This window comes from Oryzias latipes, chromosome 17, assembly GCF_053564925.1.
Source record: "Oryzias latipes strain Hd-rR chromosome 17, Olatipes_Hd-rR_3.1".
NCBI lineage: Eukaryota > Metazoa > Chordata > Actinopteri > Beloniformes > Adrianichthyidae > Oryzias > Oryzias latipes.
The window spans coordinates 31,791,190-31,807,049 of record NC_136253.1 but is presented as its reverse complement, the minus strand read 5'-3'; the positions used below and the strand labels follow the sequence as shown (position 1 = coordinate 31,807,049).

Sequence of the window (15,860 nt, the reverse complement as noted above, 5' to 3'; positions counted from 1 at the left end):
TCTCCTCCCCGTTGCTGAGAGCTCTCTGTTTACACCAACGGTGGAAGAAAAATGGCTATTCAGCCGTACAGTTTTGAGCCAGATGCCAGCTCGGATGAGGATCTATTTGTCTGACAGTGGATGCATCGGAATGGAGCGGAGCAGGGAGCCTTTGGCGCGCCCAGCGTATTTTCTACATCACAAATATGATTTTTTTTTGCAATTTTGTTTTCATTTTGCACAGATATTTTTTGTACAAATGGTGCAATGGTTAAAATGGAAAATAATCCTTCAGCCTCAAATTTAAATGAAAAATGTGTTGTTATTTAAGCTTTTTATAGAACAAAACCTAAATTTCTAAATCCAATTGTTGCTTTTCACCTTTATATTTTGAAAAGGTTATTTGAATGTTTTGAGGGGTAATAAACTGTAAATAGAAATATGCACCACATAAGTTGTTGTGAAAAGGGTTGAATCATGCTAGATTTTTCTTCTACCCAGTCCTTTTCAAGCACATGGTTTTGTTTTATTGGTCTATTTTTAACTCTTGAGTCATTTTTTTCATTTTGTGTTTGCTATTAAAAAGGGAAAAAACAGGTCAACAAACCCCAAAACACTAATGATAATTTACAACTGAATGAAATAAAAAAAGGCTAAAACCTCAATTTTGTATCACTTTCAAGCAAAATCATAAAATAAATCCATCAAATGACAAGTTCTTTTTTTTTTTAAAACAAAACCAAAGTCCTAGGTTGTAACAAATTTTTATATACGGTATTCATACTTCCACTATGCTTTTGTTTTTTCTCAGTACCATCATAGTACCTTTGCAGTTTGATGATGGAAAACTGCGTCAATCTGTTTTGCTTTATGCTATAAATCATCTTGATGTGGCTGGTGTTTATGATGGTGCATATTTGAAAGGGTGGTGATGAACCGTGGGGCAAAAACATCTGCAAACCTGCACCTGCAGTTGGATTAATCCATGAAAGACAATAATGACAGACTTTACTTTAATTTTGTTCTAAACTGGGTGAATCACTGCGCTCACACCAGTTCTTTTTATTTCAGGAATAAAAACTAAAAATCAGAGACTAAATATTCTGATTCAAGTCGAAAAGAGAAAGCCCTAAAGGTAAACAGCATACACACCTGCTTTGCATGGTTTTTGTCTACAGTGCCGCACTCATCCAGGCGTCCAAATGTTTTGCCCAAATAATACGGCGTGCACTTCTCTGCAGAAAACTTAAAGGGCACGTTGGCCGGTTCGCAGGTGTGGCTCACTTTTTGGCTGAAGTGTGTGTTCAACAGAACAGGACAGCTGAAGCCCTCTATGGACAGACTTTGCCTGTGAAGAGGAAGGTTTTATAGTTTGAAAATCAAGGTCACATTTGAGCAACGGCCGCCCCCTGAACCTGAACACTGGATGCTCTCAATACCTGGAATGACAGTAGTGGGTCTGAGAACTGAATTAACCAGGAAAACAAGCTTCCATGAAATGTGGAGTCACAACAAACAGCTTTTCATGTGACTGGCGATGGCAAAAAAAGAAAAAGAAAAAAAAAAAAGGTGCACACATTGATATAAAAAGAGTAGACTCTGGCATAAATGTGGGAGGACTTATGGAACCCAGATGAGGCAGAAGCCACCTCAACATGTCTGCTCTCTGCACCTAAGTTTGTACAAATGTACAGAGAAATCCTTCAACGCCTGTCGTTTTTTTTTAGTGTTTATTGATAAAAACTGAGTGTCAGCTGGGCTTTCAAGGCTCCAGTTACCTTTAAAGGCGCGCTGAACAGCTCATTATGGTAAATACAGTATCACACACCTGCATGGCTCAGAGCCCAGGGAAAATAAAAAAAGGAGGCTGGGTAACAGACAGTTCCAAGTTACAACTTCATTCCTCCTGTACGGAACAGTGATAGTGGTACATCACTGACTTGCAGCCAAGAGCACGGAGTGACTGGAACTGCAGCACATGTTGCAGCGCGTTCACCCTCTGAGATGATTGCAGAGATAGAAACCATGAAAAAAATTTCGACGTGCCTTCTTTCTGTTTTGACATGACAGCTCCCGGAGCGAGGAACAGAGTGTGTGTAGGGTTTACTGAGGGGGCAACTCCCAATGTTAGAACTTTAGAAAATTCATCATTTTGGCTATTTTTACAGAACTGGTTAAGTTACTATGAAGCTTACTGGACCAAATCACGTATAAAACCTCCTATTTTTGAATATTTTACTGTTTAAAAATGCATTAAAAATGTCGAAAGTGACTTTTCTAAACAGGTTTCTTTAACGTTTAAGTCTGTGTAAGCTCTGCGGTTTAAAAAGTAACGCATTTTTATGCACATAGACTGAGCATCAATAGTTTTATTTAAAACACCTTAAATTTTACTTTAAATCTTCCCTGCTTGTCTAATTTTCCATACACTTGCATAGTTTTTCTAAATTATATTTGATTTATGTAAACACGAGTCAAAATGTAACTACTGAGGACAAACAGTTGTGCACCGACTGAAAGGTGAACTGTGGCTACGGCGGTGCTGCTCATGCTGACGTTTGTCGTCCAACGTAGATCACTAATCAAAACAAGCCTTCCTTTCATCTTGGCAGAGCGGGACGTCCTGTCCGTGAGAACTGGCACGCAGGAAGTGACTCTACTGCCTGCAGGTGAGTGGGCAGCTGTCATCATCATCATCATCATCAGACAGGTAGCTGGGTTAAGGAGTGGCCCGTCTGGCGTCACAGAATGAAAGTGAATGAACCCTAAAGGCATTTCCGCCCAGGCCTCGGCCCACTCACAACAAGGTGTGGGTGGAGGGAGGGGCCACTCTGCAGGTACGGGTGTCACACAGGAAACAGACATGGCCTTCCTCTCGGTTCTGTGTTTTTCCACTAAGATCGCCACTGAAGCTACATAATAATACAAAAAAATCATCTAAAGAAATACGAAATTTGTTTACTTCACTTCAATTCACTAGGACAATTGATTGAAAAATAAAAAGAAGTGGGGATATTTGTGTGTTTAATGCATTCTCATTTTCAGAAGAAGAAACTATAGCAGCAAAGAGGAGGTGCTTAAGAAAGAGATACTCCTAAACCGACATGTGTTTTCAATCTCGGCCTTCTTGGCTCCCTACACTCTTTACTCCCAAATGCTCCAGAAAATAATCCTACTGTTTTTTTTCCCCCTCAGCTTTCTGGAAATGACCTAACCACTGCCAGGAAGAGGAATGTGAAGTATTCCCTGGAGCAGTCGGTGACGTCAGAGCTCTGAGGAGGCCCCGGCGCTTCCGCCAGCGTGTTCTCGACCCAAACTCCCAACAGCTGGAGTCAACTGCTACCCCGCTCGCTCGCTCGCTCGCACTCCAAAACAGTCCCACCCCTCATCATCTCATGCGAAGGGCTCCAACTTACGTTTGGACCATCAGTCCTTTCAAGCGCAGCTTTGACAGGAGAAGTAATTACACTAAACGCAATGCAAACTTCAGTAAAGCGTAAATGTAAATAGTTGTGTAATTATTTCCCTTCTCTTGTCTCCTTTTACTTTTTCCTGCATGTAGCGGTGTAGCGTGTTACTCTTGCATTGTCTTTCTTGCTGCGTCAGTTATTGATGACCTGCCAAAAAAAAATAACAAGAGAAGGAGAAAAAAAAATATGGAAAGCCAAGATGTCTTAGTAACAAGAGCATGCATTTTGTTGCATCCCTCTGCCGTCTGCACCCGCTTGGTCCTGATCGGGGTCACATGGCTGCAGGAGGCTTTATATGTATTTTATTCTATTTTATTTTATTTTGAGTGCACTTTTTGGGAATTTGGCAGATATTTGTATGAAAATGCAATATTTTTCTGCTTTCACCGATGCAGTTCTGCTTCGACCACGACGACCATAAAGGCATCAGCTATCATTCTGCCTTCAACATGTCGACTGTGTTCCAACCATAGACTCTATAAGAGAACGGGGCTGGGGGATCTCTCCCTCCTCTCGTTCCAAACAGGAAGTAGAAATCCTATAGAGAAATCCTATAGAAATCCTATAGACTTCCACTGAGAAATAAACAGTTATTACTCAGTCATTCTATTGGTTAGAATAACCATTCTTGCTTTCATACCTTTTTAACGTGTTTTTGCTAATCCTAACTTTTTTTTCACCACCATGATATCTTTTTCTGTAGTGCAAGTTATAAAATGACCAATCAGATGCCTCAATAAAAGTGTGTGGCACTCGCTGGCCCCCCACCTCAACGTTTGATTGACAGATTCTCCCAAGCCTGCTTTCAGTGGAAGGGGTGCGAACAAGCTTACTCCTGATTGGCGACAGTGCCATTGCAACACCACCTAAACCGACTCGGACCCAATGAAGGCATGACGACGGAATTGACTTAATTTCGCTGGAGGCAGAAGTAAGGCGCTTTCTACGAGTGATGTCACACCTGCTCAGTCCAGTTCTCTTATACAGTCAATGGTTGTAACCTTGTAACACCCTTCTCCTTTTTTTCCGTTTCCCTGAAGCTTACGTATGGGGCCCACATTTAATACTCACTATAATGTGGAATTCTGATGAACACCTGGAGCTCCAACAGCTGACGGGTAAAGCACTGCGTTTATGCAGGACAAAAACGATCCTTTAGTCGATCCGAGTCTGAGAAAAACCTGACTATTGATTGAAAAGATTAAAAACCTCGACATGCAGAATATTTGAACAGGTTCTCCTCTGTTTTAACTTCTCTTTCCAAGCTTTTTTTATTAGAATCTGTACAGCTGAGAATATTTTAGGTCTTATTAAAAGCTAGGATCTGAAAATAAGGAAACAATTATTAAAAATGCGCCCAAATCCTTTGGCTCCATACACTCTAGATGTTGACATCTTATTATAGGTAAAAATTACTTCCTGCATCAACAGAGATTTCTTTCCACTGTTCCTCGTTAAGATTAGAGCTCATTTCTTATTTTTAGGGCTACCTTCATTGGAGAGTGGATTACCGGACAGTTAAAAAGCCGATGTAGAAATAATAAAAAGCCTCTTTGGGGCGAATTTTGAGTCTTCAGTGGATTAAACAGTTTATTTGGAAGTGGGACGCCTTCTCGTTTGTATTTGATAAATGTGATCTGAACTTTTGAAATCTGTGTGTGGCCAAACATACCATCGTGAGACATTCAGGCAGTTCAGAACTACAATTTTTAATGACTAAGATCAGACGTTAGGAAAAAATGTTCAAAGTGAGTTTGACAGCTAGTTATAACATGCCAAATACTTATTTCCTCACTCCCAGTTACTCACAGCTGATCGTAACCTGTTCTTGTGACTAATCTGCTTGGCTTGGACTGAACAAGTGATGCTGCAACGCTTCCTTACTTCAACAAACAACAGTTGTTGTAGTTTGGCATAAAACTACTGAGGTCAGCTAGTTACTTAAGTGTCTGATTTGACCTTTTGTTTGTGCAGAACAATAAACACAAGAAGCTTAATCTTAATAAGACCAGCCCAGTGACAGAAAGGAAGCAGCAGTGGTCGGCCTTTACGCTGGCCTGCAAATGGATTGCACGTCACGCGCTGCGTCCTCTCACCATGGTGGGTGTATGTGGATGACATCTCTCGGGGCAGGACTCAGCTGGGCTGCGGTCTCTCTGTTAAACAACACCAACGTCCGGCCGGTTTTTCTCTCAGAGGCTCGCCGACAGAGCTGGTGGTCGTCCCTCTGGGGTGGCTGATGCTCGCAGAGCGCAAGCTGCATGCCGCACTCCTCCTGGACCTCCAGCACCTCCAGCACCATCACACCGGGCCTGTCCACTGGAGAGCAGAGCAACAACAACACAGATGTGTCGAGCGTGAAGCTCCATGTGTGTAGCGTCAATGTGGGACTCAGTACACAGGCTGAGGGCAAGTCATCTTCAGATTCAGAGACGTTTTTAAGGAGAAACAATAAACCCCAAATGTTTTCCATTTTACTTGGGAAAACATTCAGTTCAAACAATGAAAAAAGTTTTTTTTTCTAAATCAGAGAAGCAAATCAGGACAATGCCCCTGAGACATAAATCAAAGTGAAATAAAACAGCGCCTTAAAACTGTTGCATAAACTTAAAGTTTTGAAGAATTACAGCAAGGCAGAGTCAATACACTTCATTGTCTGTTTATGCTATTGGCTGGAGGGGAAGTTTTAATACAATAACAGTAAATCACATCAGAGATTTTCCTGAAGAGCCACTGACTTCTAACATGCACTTGTCTAAACATGAAAGTGTTAAAATCCGGTATTTTCCTGCTTTTAATAACATTTCTGTCTTTAAAAAAAAAGGGGGCAAAAAACCAGACTGCCAAATAAAAAACTGCTTTCAGTTTAGTTTTTGGGGGAAGAATTTGTCATTTTCATAATAAACGTTTACAATTGTTCATTTTACATCAATAGGGGGTGAAAATACATTTTCTTACCAAAGAAAAAAGGTTTCAGATAAAAATTTGAAAACAAATCTTGCATCAGAATAGCGACTTTCTCAAACTCAAAGATTTATCAAAATTTGCACGTACCTGGTATCCAAAGAAAATCATTATTATAATATGGTAAATGACCCCCCCCCCGAATAAATACAAAAAAGTGATGACATCACAGAAAACCATCAAAAACCTCTAATGGCACACACAAAAAATGTACATCCACGAAGGACACCAAAGTGTTAAAGGTATCCATGCGGTGGTTTATAGTGATTATGGGATTGGCACGTGATCTACAGCTTGGCGGCGATTTTGTAGCAAAATATGAAATTTGGCGATTTTTACATTTTCACACAATATGGGAAAAGAAAACAAGTCATCTTCACGCTTTTTCCCACAATTGCCACCAGGTTAAGTCTACAACCACAACCAAAGTGTCATTGATGAAACTTGACCTTTGAGGCAGCCATCTTGAATTAAAACAAACAACAACACCTCCTAACTCATCGAGCATCATTGGGAAGCCACTTGGGAAAAATATAAATTTTGAACTTTGTAGATTCTGAATATAAAATACAATATCAACATATGAGGAATGAGAGTGTGGTTAGCAAAAGAAGGAAATCCACAAATGTATTTTTGTGGATTCTTCTAAAAAGGACTATAGACCCGTTCGTCAACATAAATTGGTTGCTATGGAGATAAACCCAACACAAAAGCCACCATTTGGGAAAAAGTGGGTGTTTTTTCCACATAACAACGTGGCTGGGTCGGAGGGAGGTGAGTGAGGGCGGGACAAAAGGGAGGTTCTTTAGGTTGTTATTTTTGTTTAGATTTGTAATATGTAAGATAACTGAGCAAAATGAACCACGTATTCTTATCCTCTGCTGCACAGCAGGGTCTAGTTGCTGTTCAGGGGCAAAGTTCTTAAAGGATCTAATTGCATTTACGTGTACAGATCTAAAAAAAATGATTCTACTACTCCAGTGTTGTGTTTATATTTGATTGTAAAAGAAAAAAAAAAAGGAAGAAAATGGACCCAAGGGATAATGATAGAAAATGTCATGTTTAACGTAGCTTTCTTGCAGTTTAATTTATCTGCTATAGCAGATCTGTGTCTTAATTTATACAGAGTGAATTTTATTTTGAAATGAGCTTGTGCTGCTGTCAAAACTAAAAGATAAGCTAGTTAGTAATAGAAAAACATATCCCTGAGTTGTTACTAAAATTCAATTTTTGAAAATATTTTAAATCTTCTTTTTTATAAATTAATGCATTTCCTAAACAGTGAAGTTGGGCTTTTAGTAACAAACTGGCTCAAATGGCTCTAAAAGGTTGCAGTTTTCTAGTTTGGGTCATTATGCAACAATAAACATGCAACCAACTACCCCCAAACTTAGTTAAATTTGTCCCCCCCCCCCCCCCCCCCCCCCCCAAAATCAACCGTCACATTTAGGTGTGTTTACTTTGTTTACGTCCTTTTATAAGGAAATGCTTAACAACTAGGAAACATTGTGGTTTTGTTCACCACGGAAAGGAAAAAGGGAAAGAAAACGAAAAAAAGCACCAGGCAGGCAGTTTCCTGTCACCTACATCATAAGTTCACAATTCAGAGGCGCTGCGATCAAACTGCAGCCAGAGCCCTCTCAGTGTGGCCCCTCTAAACAATCACATGCTCTGAGGGCTTCATCCTCCCACATGAAACTTAGACGCTAAAGGATTCAGAGATGTTTGCGTTCCAAGTGACCCGAATGCAGAGGGTTTGTGTGACGTGGATCACCTGCTGCTGAGGTGTCAGGGACGAACTCGTGCCTCCAGAAACTGACGGCTGACCTCTGCCTGCACTGAAGCCGGTTGAGCCTCTCCGCCAGGCCTCCACTGTGGAACAAACATACACAGACAGAGCGGGAGATGATGTAACGTGATAACCTCACAGCTCGTGACCTCACAAACGCAAAACTGTTCGACTGGAGAAAAGGTTGCTCTGGTGCCGACACGAATCCGTCAGAGCCTGGAGATAGCCATCTCTCAGATTTAGTGGGCTTCAACGACATTTAGCACCCACTTTACGGCAGCAGGTGTCCCTTTCATCAGCGGCTCAGCAGTGGAAACATCACAATCGGCTGACACATGGCAGACAGCAGCACAGCGTCGCGTTCTCTCTTAACTTTGCTGTTTGGGCCTCGTTATGAAGCAATATGGAAAATTGTATTCTGTAAAGCCATTTTATAGTGAACTTTTTATCTAAGCAAACAAAAATCTCAGTCGAACCTTTTAGGTAATAAAAAGTAAATGAAGTAGCTTCAATTTCAGGAGTTTTATTAAATGTGTCGTGTTTTCATTTTACAATAAAAACACAAAAAAAGTCTCACACAGGAAAGCAATATAACTATTAAATTCCAGGGAATTAAAAATCAAAGATCTGATTTCAGAACTTTACTGATAAAGTAAGAAAAATAAATGTTTTCCCTAACTAGTTTTCTCATCATTTAGTAAGAGAAATAGAGTGTAAATTGTTTTTTTACCTTATTAAGGTAATAAAAAAAAGTTTTCTTTCTAGCAATTACAAAAAACAAGGGGAAAAAGACAATAAAAAAAAAATCAATAGATATCTCAACTCTATTTAAAATATGAATTCATAAATTGCTGCGAGGGCTTCCAACGATCAAAAAAACACACTGGATATCCTAAAGAAAACTTCCACTGTCTTCAGGAAAGGCTAAGCGAATAATAAAGCCAGTCAGATCTTTTATAGCAAAGGACTTGGAGACGGTATTCTGTGGTGGAGAATGAAGGCTTCCAAACATTACACACGGTCAGCCCAGCACTATCTACCGACATGAAAGCTGAAGTCATGGCCGCAGTGATGAAAGCCGCCAAGACAGCACGCTTGGACTTCAATCGCCACTGAATCATACGTCACGATGACTCCTCATGTAATAACAAAAGACTGGCAGCTAAAATTATCATCATCATATCCAACAAACTCAGATAATGACAGGAAGCTGCATTGATAATCGTTTGATAATCGAATCGCTGCCTCCTAAATCGAATGGTGAGGTGCCTCAAGATTTCCACTCCTTGTACGCGGTGACAGATTGGCAACCACTCTCACCAATCAGGAGTGAGCTTGTTGGAAGTTCCCACCCCTACCACTAGAAAGATGGCTACACAAAATCTGTCAGACGGTTCGATTGTGTTCGATTGTCTGAGTTTGTAACTTGAATAAAAACTTGAACGGCAGAAAAAATTTGGAAAGAAATGAGGATCAAGAACAAGTTTTTTTTTAAAAAAGGAGCAAAACAAGAATGGTTATTCTGCCAAATAGAAGGATCGATTTCTCAATAGAAGTCTCTAGAATTTTGGCTTCTTGGAGTCAGCGGGTACTTCCTGTTTAGAACGTGAGTGGGGTTCAATTGTCACATACAGCCAATGATGCCCACCGGCTTTTCGCTGAGACTTCTGGGACATTTCCAGGGAAATACTGAAATTGTAGATTCAAACAAACACCCAGACAAAATGGTGAATGTCCTTTATACTGCACTTAGTAGTGAGGGTATTCGGACACTCCCAGTGTTTTAGGATTGCTTTTGAATGTTTTGGTTTAATTATAACTTTATTTAACTGTTTTAAACAGTTTGTCCTAGATCAACATATAAGCTTAGAATGTTAAATCTAGCTGGTGCAAGCCTGTAAAGAAACCCCACGCATGTTCGAACCTTTGAAACTTTCTTTTCTTTCTGGCGGAGTCCTCTGGGGTCCTGGGTCGCCTGTCGGTGGACTTCTGAGGCGTCTGCAGCATTGCCTGTGCAGATTTGACCCACTCACTGACTGACCTCTTGGCGCCTTCATCAGTTTGGAGAGAAAAAGTCTGAGAGTCCAGTTGGCTGGAGGTGAAGGTGCCGCCAATATCTTCTCCATCAGACGCGTAGCCTGAGATCTCTGGCTCCTGCACAGCAAATTTTAGTTAAAAAAAAAAGAAAGAAAGACACAAAAGTTTTACATTAAAATGTGTTTGTTTTTTTTGACAGGGTTTTGACATTTTGTACCTATTAAAAGATTATATTGATTGCCTTAGGTGCCTTAACTAATAATGAGTAATTAACTGACAAACTCCTAATCAAATAATCAACAAACTCCATAATTCACTGGGTGGATCTGGGATACTGGCGCTCCGTCTGGCTGATTAATTGACAAGATATAGCAAGAAAACTGACTTTCTTGCTGTGTCACAGCTCAAGACACCTGAGGGAGCCTGTTCACATGGAAAAATCCAACAACCAAAGTTCTTGTCATGTGCAGACAAGACCAGCATACCAGGCACTGTCAGCCAATGCTCTCCTTTTATTTGAATCAACTTGACCCTGCTGGGCAGAGTGCCAGCAGACGTCACACTATAACCAGCTACACAGAAACAGGAACACTATGTTCCTGGCCTTGGCTCAAAAACGTTTTTTACTCTGCACTGGAAGCATTGTAAGCACTCGGCTCTCTGCAGCCTCATCCCTTCTCGGCTCTTTCTGTACAAACAGTAGTAAAACTATGTTTACAATCCTGCGCTCCTGCTGCGACGCCACGACCTTTGACCTCTTTTAGCACGGCTATTAGCCGAATCAGATCAAGCTGCTCGCCGGTCTTTGGTCTTCAAAATGCAAAGGTCGCCCCCAGTGGCTCCGCCCTGTCCAGCGTCAGCAAAAATAACACGGAGAGAGCCACGCGTTTACTAGGAGTCATAAACTTTGACCTGCATTAGGATCTTCCTCGTCTGCATCCTGCTAGATCCAGTTTGATTTACAATCTCCAAGTTAAAAGAAAGCTTCCACGTTTGATCTTCCAGTTCAATCAAGATTGAACGAAACACTTTTACAGCTTTATATCAAGAAAATGTGAACTCATATGCTGCACTTGGGCACCTGTGAAAACTGCAACCTGTGAGTAAAACCAAGTTTCAGGGGCCCCTGACAAGGGGCCTCCTTGTAGTTCGTCTCAAAACATCTCTGACCCCACAGAGAGCTTATAGCAGCAAATAAAATGGTGACAAGAGGAAGTAGCTGGGTCTACATGAGTGATGTTAATCTGTCACCAAGTTTCCTCTCAGCCTCCACATTTAAGAGCTTCCTCCTAAGCCACTGGTTCGTAGCAGATTCAGCTGACGCTGCATTATTCTGCAATGTGAGGATATTTTACAAAAAGCCCGTGGTCCTTTGCCCACATTTGGAAACTCAGTCAAACGCTTTGTGAGGAATAAAGGCAGCGCGGCGTGGGCTTGAGAACACCTTCACCACTCCTTTTACATTCTCCCCATGCCAGCCTTGCCTTTGACAAACACGGTTTTTGTACGACTTCTGAGAAGAGACGGTTAGTCCAAATCTTTGGTACACGTTTATACGAGAAATTCTACCAAGAGTAAGCAAAGAATTGCTTTATTCATGTATTATTTAAGCACTTATTGTGATTTATCATCCACCACGCATAAAAATAAACATTTTATTACCTATAAAGGGAAATTGACACTCACTTCTGCTTTTAAGACTACTTTTTTGTTTTGTTTTCAGGCATTTTGAGAAAGGTGCCTCCTTTCATGTCGGTCCAGAACCCTGTAAACATCTGCTTTGGTTAATTGTGAGCGCACACCTTCTCTGTCAGCCAGTGGTTTTTTTTGTGTGAACTTTGACAGATCTCAATAGAAAGTGCTGGATGCAGACCCTGTCCTGATCTCAGTGCACCACTAAAAACATCCTCCATCTAGTGCCAACAAAGATGAATCTCAACCAGCTGATGGAAATCAGTGCAGGTCAACTAAAAAGTGAAACACAACAGCACCAGACACACGTCTGAGCACAACTCTCTGATTCTGCAAAAGCTGCACACGCCCCAGTGTTTGCAATTAAACTATCAGATGTTCCTTAAAACTTCAACAAACCTCAAACATTTTTAAATGAGCCCACAAAAAAAGGAACATTTTAAAGGGTTATGGCTCCCTCTAGTGTTGCCAACTAAAGATTACAGCCTGGATTTGTGTAGCCCCTTCCTCTGAACAACAGCATTCATGCTGATGAAGACACCTTGATGAACAACAAAACGTATCAAGAGACGGCGGCGTGTCCAGACGACGCCACTCCACTTCAAGACGTCACCTGAATGAATGAATCAAAGCGTAATCCACCCAAGTTAGAAGAACTAGTTAGCAGATTCACTTAGGCTTCAACTACTAACTTGCCTTGTTTTCACACTGGTTCACATTAGCTAGAAATAAAACTGCAACAGCTTATGGCTGGCTCTGAAGAGGGGTTACTTATTTATAAGAAGTGATAAAAAAAATAAAAAACAGGTTCTGCCAGCCTATTGGTTTTTGCCATTAAAAGAACAATAACTGAATTACAAAATGAAAAAAAAAGGGTACTTGATAGTTCTAAACTGCAGACAGACCACTACGCGGGATTTTACAATACAAATACAATAACCTTATACAATAACCCTGTACAACAAATCACAATGCAAAAGACAAACTTTGCACATTTTTTATTATCTATTTTCTATTTTGCACATTTCTTTTGTACATCTTTTTACCTGCAGTGTTCTGTAAATAGCTTTTTAAATTATACTACCTTGATGCTTGCATTTATGCTACATTTTCTTGTTCTTGTTTTTTTTTTTTATATATATCATTCTAAGTCTTTTTTCCCCCTCTGCTGTCAGTTGCTATGGTGACAAACAAATTTCCCACGTCTGGGATCAATAAAGTATTTCTGATTCTGATTTAAATTTGCCACTTTTTCTCCTGCTTTAGCTACTAGATATTATTTATAACCCTGTATTTTACATTAGATTTACATATCATCAAAGTACATTAAATGTGCAAATCAAAAGCTTAAAAAAAGCTGAACAATGAATGAACAAATATAAATACAAACTACCTTCTTAAACCCCAAGTATAGGGGTTAGTAAAGACATCCTGAAAATACCTCATGTATATTAAGCCAAATGTATGATATCCAGGCTCCCAAATTGCTGCATTCAACTGCCAATTAGCTTCATATCTGTAATAATTTAAATTAACTTACATTTGAATCTTTAGAAGGAGTCTTTGTAGGTTTTTCTCTGGCCAATTGTGACATGCAGTCTGACTCTTCCAGGTCACTGTCTGTGTCGATAACAGGGAGATCATCTGAAAAGAGAAAAGAACTTCAGGATTTTTCCTACAAGTGGACTTTTTGTTGTCACATATGAAGGAAAATGAAGTAATTAAACATAACAGAGAAAAGTTTTATTCATTAGTTGACTGTAGTATTTTTTACATCATAAACTGATTAGTGATCTACATCTGAACCACAGAAATGGTTTCCTTTGAGGAATAGATGTATGCATTTATACAGAAAACACATAAAGGTAGGTAGAATAAGTTCCAAGAGCCTAAAATTTAGTCTCATCCTGCGAAAAAGTTCAATATTTTGTAAGTGAAAAATAAAAATGTATACTGCTGAGTGACAGAATGCATCAGATGTAAAACAGTTTTTTTTTTCGGTCACCTTTATCAGGAGTGAGCTCGCTCAGCATGCTCGTATAAGACTGGATGGGAGCCACGAGCCTCGCCGCTCTCCGACCTCGCTGTAGCTTCTGTGAAACACAGAATCGTTGCTGTTCCCAGGCCTCATTGTCTGAGTGATCAGAGTCACTGGCGCTCCAAGCAATGTGAACAGGATCTTCAACAGGCAGAGCAGCACTGCTCTGCTCTAAGAAACACAGACAGAGAGAGAGATGTCAACAGCAAATACAAGGCATTTACCTCTTTGCACAATTTCATAGTAAAAACTTTGACACTGAATTTTAAATTGAGTTTTAAGTACATTTGAAATGCTTCCCAGTGATATTTGGAGAATCCAAAGCCCTGAGATTTGACATCCTGGCAATCATGATTGTTTTATTGATCCAACAAAACAAAAAAAAGTACCCAAAGCAGGCGACTCAGAGAGTTTTCTTATGGCGGCTGGATTTCTCCCCGATGACTGGAGGTCCTACAAGAAAAGAATTATAGTAAGAAGTAACTATAAAAGCAGGAATGTATTTAGGAGGAACTTTAAGACCTAAAGCTACTGCCCTGCTTGTGTGCCAGATAATACAAAACTGTTTATTACTGAATTAATTAAACAAATGATTTAAGATTCTGATTGACCAAACACATCTGGTCTTGGTTATATACTACAATTCCATTCTATTCAATGTGACTTTTTATATTTAGAATCAGGTTAAGTATTACAAATAATAATAATAAAACTTAAAATCAGATTGTTATACAACTGTTATACTGTTTTCTTTAAATACTTCATAAATCCCATTCAGTCCTGATCATTCCAAGAAAGCTAATTTCTGTACTAAATAAGCAACAATTGGATAAGAATACTCCATGTAAAAATAGAAAGAAATCTCCAACAAAAACAGACTAAAGTGGCATTTATTGTTGCTGGTTTGGATCTGAGAGGACAAAAGAAAAAAGAGACAAACACAGAAAAATCTGCATTTGTTTAAGAAATACAAGTTAATTCTTGTAAAACAACATAAAGCCAAAGAGGAGACGGTCTACTGTGAGGGAAGGGAGTAACGTCTGAAATACTATATCAGGAGACCACTGTTATGATGCGTTCACGGTCCTGATGCGCCTTCATGTCATCACCTTTAAGCCCGGGGTTTCCAGAAAACTGTCGCCACACTTCTCCCAGCTCTTGGCAGATGACGCAGATGAAATCGATGGAGTCCCGCTTCCCAATTTCTGGAGCCCATGTTTGATGTCATCAGGGAAAAATACACACTTTATCTCCTTAGAGTACCTTTTACGCTAACGAGGACAAGAAAACAAGTCAGAGTTAGCCGTTCTTCAAATAGATATTAGATTTAAGTGGCCTATTTGTCTTGTTTAAGGTCTACAGACAGAGCAACAGTTATTCGGCACATTTTTAAAAAAACTCTGACTCTGGGGGGGAGCAGAGTTGTGTTGTTAGCCTGTTAGCATATCCCGGCTAGCAGACAGTTAGCAGCATTCTTACCTTTCTTGAAGACATGATAAAAGCTTTGATGTTTGCTGTTGTTCATAAGCTCGATTTCCGTGTTTCAGTAAAAATAATTAAAACACATCCCAGGTTTTTGTCAGTAGGTCCTTCTTTCTTGGTTTAGAAATAAAGTTAACTTTATTTAAACATATTTGTCAGCGGTTCTTTCTTGATTTTTAAATAAAGTTAACTTTATTTAAACAAACTCGCTCCGACTTTTGCAATCGCTGAGGGGCGCGTTCGATTTACCTCATCGCTAGAAAAAGGTGGGCGGTTAATGTGTTACAAAACCATTCTCCCCGCTTTTTGAGTTTTAATACTCACCAAAATCCTTATTATAGCCATTTTGGACAACTATTTAAAATATTGTTTGTACTAAAATGACTTATTGGTATATGTATTTTATATC

The 15,860-nt window shown here is 39.8% G+C and overlaps 1 protein-coding gene and 1 long non-coding RNA gene across 3 annotated transcripts in view; one reads left to right on the top strand and one right to left on the bottom strand.

Annotated features, from left to right (window-relative positions):
* spidr (scaffold protein involved in DNA repair) overlaps positions 1–15,686 on the bottom strand; it is a 37,835-nt gene extending 22,149 nt beyond the window's left edge. For both annotated transcript variants that reach the window (XM_011486985.4, XM_023965526.2), the window contains exons 1-9: positions 15,449–15,686; positions 15,079–15,240; positions 14,359–14,422; positions 13,937–14,140; positions 13,472–13,575; positions 10,127–10,356; positions 8,188–8,285; positions 5,546–5,768; positions 1,132–1,327 (exon numbers count right to left, since the gene is read on the bottom strand). In XM_011486985.4, coding sequence (XP_011485287.2) covers positions 1,132–1,327; positions 5,546–5,768; positions 8,188–8,285; positions 10,127–10,356; positions 13,472–13,575; positions 13,937–14,140; positions 14,359–14,422; positions 15,079–15,240; positions 15,449–15,463 — 1,296 coding nt within the window. In that variant the 5' untranslated portion in view covers positions 15,464–15,686. The remainder of the gene's footprint in view (positions 1–1,131; positions 1,328–5,545; positions 5,769–8,187; positions 8,286–10,126; positions 10,357–13,471; positions 13,576–13,936; positions 14,141–14,358; positions 14,423–15,078; positions 15,241–15,448) is intronic.
* LOC105356269 (uncharacterized) lies at positions 1,611–3,359 on the top strand. The gene is made up of 3 exons (XR_013650424.1): positions 1,611–1,787; positions 2,592–2,648; positions 3,175–3,359. It is a non-coding gene; the product is annotated as an uncharacterized LOC105356269 (long non-coding RNA).
* Positions 15,687–15,860: the final 174 nt, after the last annotated feature.